Source organism: Asparagus officinalis, chromosome 1 (genome assembly GCF_001876935.1).
Source record: "Asparagus officinalis chromosome 1, Aspof.V1, whole genome shotgun sequence".
Classification (NCBI taxonomy): Eukaryota; Viridiplantae; Streptophyta; class Magnoliopsida; order Asparagales; family Asparagaceae; genus Asparagus; species Asparagus officinalis.
This window is the reverse complement of record NC_033794.1, coordinates 49,673,029-49,680,443: the sequence shown is the minus strand read 5'-3', so window position 1 is coordinate 49,680,443 and position 7,415 is coordinate 49,673,029. Positions and strand designations below refer to the sequence as shown.

General features: G+C 40.4%; 1 protein-coding gene across 1 annotated transcript in view; it reads right to left on the bottom strand.

Annotated features, from left to right (window-relative positions):
* Positions 1–3,410, bottom strand: part of LOC109834096 (uncharacterized protein At4g28440-like) — a 9,296-nt gene extending 5,886 nt beyond the window's left edge. The window contains exon 1 of the mRNA XM_020402008.1: positions 3,296–3,410. Coding sequence (XP_020257597.1) covers positions 3,296–3,410 — 115 coding nt within the window. The remainder of the gene's footprint in view (positions 1–3,295) is intronic.

Sequence of the window (7,415 nt, the reverse complement as noted above, 5' to 3'; positions counted from 1 at the left end):
TGCGCCGTCGCCATTAATGTCCACAGAAAAACCCTAACCCTAGAAATTGATAGAAGAAGGGGGGACGAGTTGAAGGGCTTTGATTAGCTTCACGACTTTATTCTTTTTCATTAAAGTTTAGTTAACAATGGGGGAAGGATATAATAAAAGCCTTGATTTGATTTGACTTGCGGCATCTCGTGTCATTGTAATGACCCAGGGGCCCCACAATTTTCCTATTAAATACCGTTGCTTCTTCCTTAAGGTTTTTTTAAGGGGCTGTTTGTTTCCTCAAAAAAGAAAAGAAAATGAAAAAATGAAAGCTGACAAGGAAGCCACCTAGATTTTTTGTTTCTAACCTTTTCCATTTCGTATGTTTGTTTCGCCATGGGTTTTAAAGAAAAGAGGACGTGAAAAGGGGGTCCACGTCAGAAAAAGAAGAAATGTGTTTTCAGAGCTTCGAGGCCTGAAAACGGATGGAAATGTCAAGTCACCGATTAAAAAAAGCGTAGGGAACATATATCGAAGCGGCGGGCCTCGACCCGCGTTTCTTCCTAGCGTTATCTTCACCGCCTTCGACATTTCCCCTTCCACCTCTTGCCTCGTTTCGCCATTGCTCTGATCCTTTCTCACCATTTTCCCCTAGTTCACGAAAAATACTTACAGCAGGAGATGGCCTTCGCGATCGACGAACTCTTGGATTTATTTCATGGGTTGCTGCTCCAGATCTAGCAGAAATCCGTGGATTTGGGGTTTTATAATCTGTAAATTTTCTTCGCTTGTGCTTGTTAAGGTGCTCGTTAGATCTGTACCCGCTGAAGCCCGAATCCCCTCTGTTGTTGAGGTTTCCCTCACCGCATTCAATCTATGGTTTGATCTCCATTTCTAGATCTCCTCCCTTGTAGATTAAACGGTCTAGGTTTATGATTTGCAGCATGCAACTGATTTTTACAATCTAACCTACTCTATTAATAGAAGATTTGGCTTTTTAAGGTCTTAATTACTGCTGCAGGCAAATAATCGACCCGATTCATGTCTTTTTTGGTTAGAACTGTCCCCAATTGTTTATCGCGCTGAATGTATTATTCAGGATTTTTGACGCCTCAAATGAGCTTGAGATTTGTGATATTTAGGCGTTCATAAGAACTGATTAACCTATTTGTCGTCTATTTAATTTTTTTTACATATTAAATTACCTAAGACTTGGGGGTTCGTTGCTAATGCGGCATAAACATGTACCAAAAATATTGCAAGTGCACAACCGTGTCAAGTTATAGTATAAAGATATCGATCCACGAGGAAGGTGTTTTTGTAGGAGAAAATATAAAATCGGTTCTTATGTTGTGTGCGTGACAAATAGGAGTGATGAGTGAATATGATTGTGGAGAGATAATGAGAGTGAACGTGATAGTGTGTAAATCAATATTTTTGAGAGTGGATGTGAGTAAATAAATAAATGTGATCAACAAGGCAAGAAGGAAGAAAGAAAAAAAATCAAAAAACAACTAAAAAATCAAGAATGAAAAATAAAATTCAAGAATAAAAGAAAACACAAGAAATTAAAGATGGTGGATTCAATTATAGATATGGGTAATCTAAAATTGAACCAACTTCTTAGAAAATGATGATTCCCTAGAGGGTTCTAGCCTAAAGGTGAATCAAACAAAAAAAAACTAAACCCAAGAGGGTTCTAGCCTCAAGGTGAATAGTGCAAGAAATTAAAATCTAACTATAAAATAAATTGCAAAATCTAAACTACAAAATAAATTACAAGAATTAAATGCAAGAAAATGAATCTACTCTATAAGCATTGAAATAAATCTAATCTATAAGCATGAAATAAATCTAAGGCAAGAGGGTTCTAGCCTCTTGGATATTTAACAAGACAATAAAATCTAACTATAAGCATAGAAATAAATCTAAACTAATAAGCAATAAAAAAGAAATAAAAGAGAAAAAGAAAAGAAATGCAAACCTCTAAATAATTCTTCATCTCCATCTTCATCATCCAACAAAGAGAAAAAATATTTAAAGTGGTGAAAAAATTATTATTATTAATTGTAACAAAAAGTTACAAATTTGGAAGGCCTTCTTAATTAAGAGTAGTCATCCTCTCCAAAAGGAGTTACAAAAACTTTTACACCTCTAACCCCTTACTCTCAACCTCTATTTATAGTAAACATCAGTGAATGAGAACCCTTGGATTAAACTTGAGCCCCAAGAATGCAATTTTGGTCGTTGATGAAATCTGGATGACTTCGCATTGATACAGGAATCGATGCTCTAATAAGAATTCTGACTTCACGGTTGGCTTCGTCTCGTCGAGATGGGCGATTTTCATATATTATATGTTAAATTCCGCCTTCCGGATTGGGAGATATCGTCGTTTCTTTGCGGCCCCAACCATTTTGAATATAATTTCTTTTCATATTGGATTTTTGATTTTCTCCGGCTTCTACAGGCTACTCCGCTTAATTCTGGACTTTGGATAATTTGAAAATTGATTTTCCAATGGGCTTCTTTGCTTCATTTCTTCATTTAATCAATGGGTTTTTGTTGAGAGATGAGAGTTTGATATTTATTCTTCATTAACCTGCAATTAAAAGATAAAAATAATTATTAGTGGTATATTTATTCATATAAAATAGATAATGAGAGTATAAAATTATAATAAAATGTGATTATAAGTTGCTATAAGCATAGATTTACTTTTGTCTAAAGGCCGTACTTCAGTTGGTTATTTGGGGAGTCTATTTTGACAATCTGGTAATTGTCTGTTTCTGCTATCATATGTCATCCCTATTGATGGTGTGCGCTGATACTATGTCTGTATGACTTTGCCACATTTATTTTGCACTTAGTTATTATGGCTACATTAACATGTGTTGTTAATATCCAATTGCGTGCATTCAATCTTGGTTTGGGCATCAATGTCCACTACGGTCTCTGATGGGTATTCTGTAATCCACTTTAATGTCATCAACTATTTCTCTTACAAACACATGCATGATGCTTTCCTGGCCGTGACTAACATTTGCTACTCTTTTCCATTCCTATCATTTTACATTGCCCACTTCATATTTTTTGTGACTAACATATGACTTGTCGTGGTATAGGACATGACTGACCACTCAAACAAGGATGGGAATGAGTTGGCTAACCGTAGGGCCAGTACGCACTCCTCAACCTCTAGGGGCCGACCACCCTCGCCCGCGTGTCCGCCATGCGGTGGGTTCACTCACTCATTCAACCCCATATTCCAGCCAGCCTCCCCCTATGTGCCCTCACCCACAGTTTATCCAAATGTCCTGCATACCGATGGTAACCTTTTCCTTATGCCTCACCCCATTTCTTCTTACATGAACATTCTCAGTAATGCCCCATCTTTGCCACAACATGTTCAAGGCTCCAATTCCTCTGGATACATTCATTCTCTAACTAGTATTACAGGGACTACTTCTGATTCAGGTAGCAAAAAATGGTTGGAAAGGGATAAAGTAGTGGCCACTTCAGTCGGTACACCCAAAAAGGACAAAGTTCTTGTCCATAAAAAAAAAGGAAAATTCCATTTGTTGACGTGCCTGCAACTACGGCTCCAACTAGATGGTGGACTGTTGCTCATGATGACGTGCTCATACCCTTCCTCGCTAATTTGGCAAGGTCTGGGCTTAAGCCAGGCAAAAATTTTAAGCAACATGCATTTGCAATGGCGGCTGCTGAAGTGAACAAGCAATTTGGTACTTCTTTTGTGACGAAAAGTGTTGTTAACCATATGAAAACATTATGTTCTTGGTTTCAAGACATGCAGGCTGCGCGTAACATCAGTTGTGCAGGCTGGGATGATAACACGCAGACTATCATGTTGGTGTTTGCATCAAAAGTTGCTTCCATTGATAATTATATTGAACTTCGGTCGTTTACAACGAATTACAATGAAAAAATTAGAAAATTACAACTCTTGAGAAACTAACACAGAAGTCGTTTATCGAATCCTGTTTTTGTGGGACTTTGCCTGTGCCGGGAACGCTTTGGTTCGTGGACCGCCGAATCACAGATCGTGAAGGGGGTTTACTGATTCTGACTTCGTTTATCGAAGTGAGAACTTGAAACGATATCTTATCAAAGTAAGATAGTCGTTCTTCTTAAAATCAAGTCAAAGCTCAATTTCAAGGAGTTACACGAAAACTCAAATCTGCTCTCTCTGCTCTGGATTGCTCGAAAATATGCTCGATCCTCGTCAGAAGTGACCCTAGGGGGGTATTTATAGCCTCAGGGGTCTGTAACTGAAAAAACTCAACAAAACAGTGAATTAGTACGGCGAGACAGTGTTTACTGTCTCGGTGGGCGAGACAGTGTTTGCTGTCTCAGCCCGCGAGACAGTAAATGTTGTCTCGGAAACAGTAACCGTCAGGCAGTTTTCATTTTAACTGCCTTCCCACGTTTCAAACTCCGTTATTTTGGCAGTTATCCACGTGATTTTCGCCCACGATGTTTCCCACGTCCCCTGTCAGTTAATGGACACGTGTAGGGCAGTTATCGAGGTGGTTTTGACTAGCGAGACAGTAAAGTCTGTCTCGCTAGCGAGACAGTAAAGACTGTCTCGCTGGCGAGACAGTTCATATCTGTCGATTTCTTTTGAATGATTTTCTCTATGTTTGGATATCTCTTAGGATTTTTTGACGCCTACAGATACCCCCTCTAAAGTAATCCAGACTCATTCTTTTATAGAGGAGCATGGGATACTTTGGATAAGATAGATTTTACTTACGATCCCTTCAATGCTTGGTTGAGTAGATCGTGTGAAAGGACTTGTGCATGGCTTCAATGCTTGACCTCTTCTACTTTTAGTCTATTCAGTTCTTTGTAGAATAGCTAATGTTTTCCCGGCGTTGCGTTTATCGCTTGACCGTTGTCGAGATCCTGAATTGAAGTTGGTACTTGTTTCTGTGGGTTCAGCTTTCATCACTGAATTGATATATCCATTTAGAGCTTATCAGGTTATCCTTAAGAATATTCATATTAATATTCTCCAGAAACTTCCTGTTGAGGGTAGGGAAACAGTTTAGACTCGTGTACCTATTGGAGTATTCATGCGTATCAAAACACCATATCAAAACAATCTTTGCCATTGCATGTTACGAGATAGCTCATACTGCCCCGCTGTACGAGATAGTATATACGGTCTCGCAGTGCGAGACAGTATATGCTGTCTCGCTGTGCGAGACAGCAAATACTGTCTCACACGGCGAGACAGTAAAGTCTGTCTCGCTCAGCGAATCGGGGTTATAAAACCCCGACTTAGGTTTTTTTTCTAGGGTTTTCACGTTGATTTCTAGACGATTTTCAAGCGATTTTCTGCAAGATTTTTGACCAGTTCTCTGCCTTTTCTCCTCCTCTTCGTTTCTGATTTGGGTAGGGCTCTGTTTGGGAGAGATTCCACTCGGATTTCACAGGTTTGTTTTGCCTCTTTTTTTTTCAAACTTTGATTTTCTTCACCTGTGACCTTGCATGGATTGTTTCGGCCATACTTTGTGATATTTTGGTCGATTTCTTGCTCAAAATTCTGACCTTTTTCGTTGGGTTTCCTTGTAGATCATCATGTCGCCACGTCGATCCAGAGGTTCTCGAGGCCGTTCGACTGCTCAGTCTCCTGAAGAGGCTAGTCCCGCTGTCGCCACTTCACATGGGGGTATATCTCTCACTCTTTCATCGATTCAAATATTGTATTTCGTCAATTTCATATATGTGTACCTGTATTTTCATGCAGATCCTCGTTTGTATCCTTTGAGATACCCTCGAGAAGAGCCGGTATCTTCCTTTGAGGGGATCGATGCTTAAAAGTGTTTGTTTTGCTTGGACAAAACACACTTCATAATACACAGGGGCGATTTCATATCATCCCACATGTATTGAAAGGTTCTGGTATGCCGTTATAATGCCCGTGCATAGTAACGCATATCTCCTTTATACATATGGTAGATGGAAAATCGTCACACCTGTTATGAGATAGCGACTATATCTTATGGAGTAAGATATACCGTTTTCTCTAAAATTTTAGGACTATACTTACACAGCTTATGTGTATCTCCTGTATCAGTCCATTTTCCTTCCACAATCTTCATCGTCGATGCAGTTACGGGCCAGAGTAGTGTCACTCATTCTTACTATGAGGGGCTACCGTTAATCGAGTCTGCTCCTCAGTTCAAGTCAGATTACAGCGAAGGGGCCCGAGAGTTGATTCAACGAGGTAGTTGCCGTATTCTGCGACGGTTAATCATGGACGCAACCTTAATTTCAGAGAAGGACTCAAACCAATGTATAAGGAAACCCGACTTCTTGTTTGGTGACTCCATAAAGGATCCGACGATTGCTTTCTGCAAGCCTGCGCAGTGGTTACACGAGGATGGTTCGTCATTCCTGTACTTGCCTTTTATCCCTCGAGAGCATTCACTGTTAAAGTTCAGGAACTTATCGGTTGGACGTGAAATGTTCTGGAGGTTAACCGAAAACCACGAACGTATTCATTGTGGTTTCATCGGGAAAGAGGCTACTCCAGGTTCCAGTGAAAGAGCTTCTATACGAGGGCTTCATCCGGGTGTCTTAGGCCAAGACAATATACCTCAGAATGAAAAGACAACGTAGGCTAACACTGTGAAGAATCGTTTGGCTGCAATGAAGAAGAAATTACCCCACGAGAGTTTCAGATGTTATGGATGGGTCCATTATTCTGGGGATAAATGGTGGTGGACCAGAATGACTCGATATGTGTTGAACCGTTGGGGGCGAGAGTTAGCAGAACTAGGGTTGGAAGTCCCGATCCGTGCCAGCATGCATGGTCTGCAAATTAGTGTAGGTCATTTCCTCCATTTGTTCGAGATCTACAATCCTGACACTAATACGTCCTTCACCAAGAACGGGGAGCTCGGGTTACCATTGCACGAAATGATGAAGGTGTCTAGCTTACCCATAGGTGATGTTCCATATCAAGAGTTCTTCCCAACCACCAGTCAGCTTAATAAGATGAAGGATCGGTCATCTGTGACCCACGAGACTTTATGGGAGCTGACTTGTCATTATCATATAGCTATGGCTGAGATGGAAACCAAAGCTAGGAAGAAATCTCCCCAGGTCAGCTTAAAGCAATTCGCCGATTATCTATTCAAGAACCTGGAGGATCGATCGAAAGAGGTACGTGGATTATCTCCTTTGAGCCCGGGTGACATCAATCGGCTGTTGGAGAAAACAAACGCACAATCTTACACTTCTCATTCAGAAGATGGGTTTTCGCACGGAACTAAATTCCGCCCTTATCTGTGGCAAGCTAGTGACTTATTTGATGACATGGTTGGTTCTGCACCGGCCAGATTTAATGGAAGCTCCTGAGACGGTGGATCCTAGTCTTCCTCTTTTACAGATCCTTGAGGGTTGCAAATGGA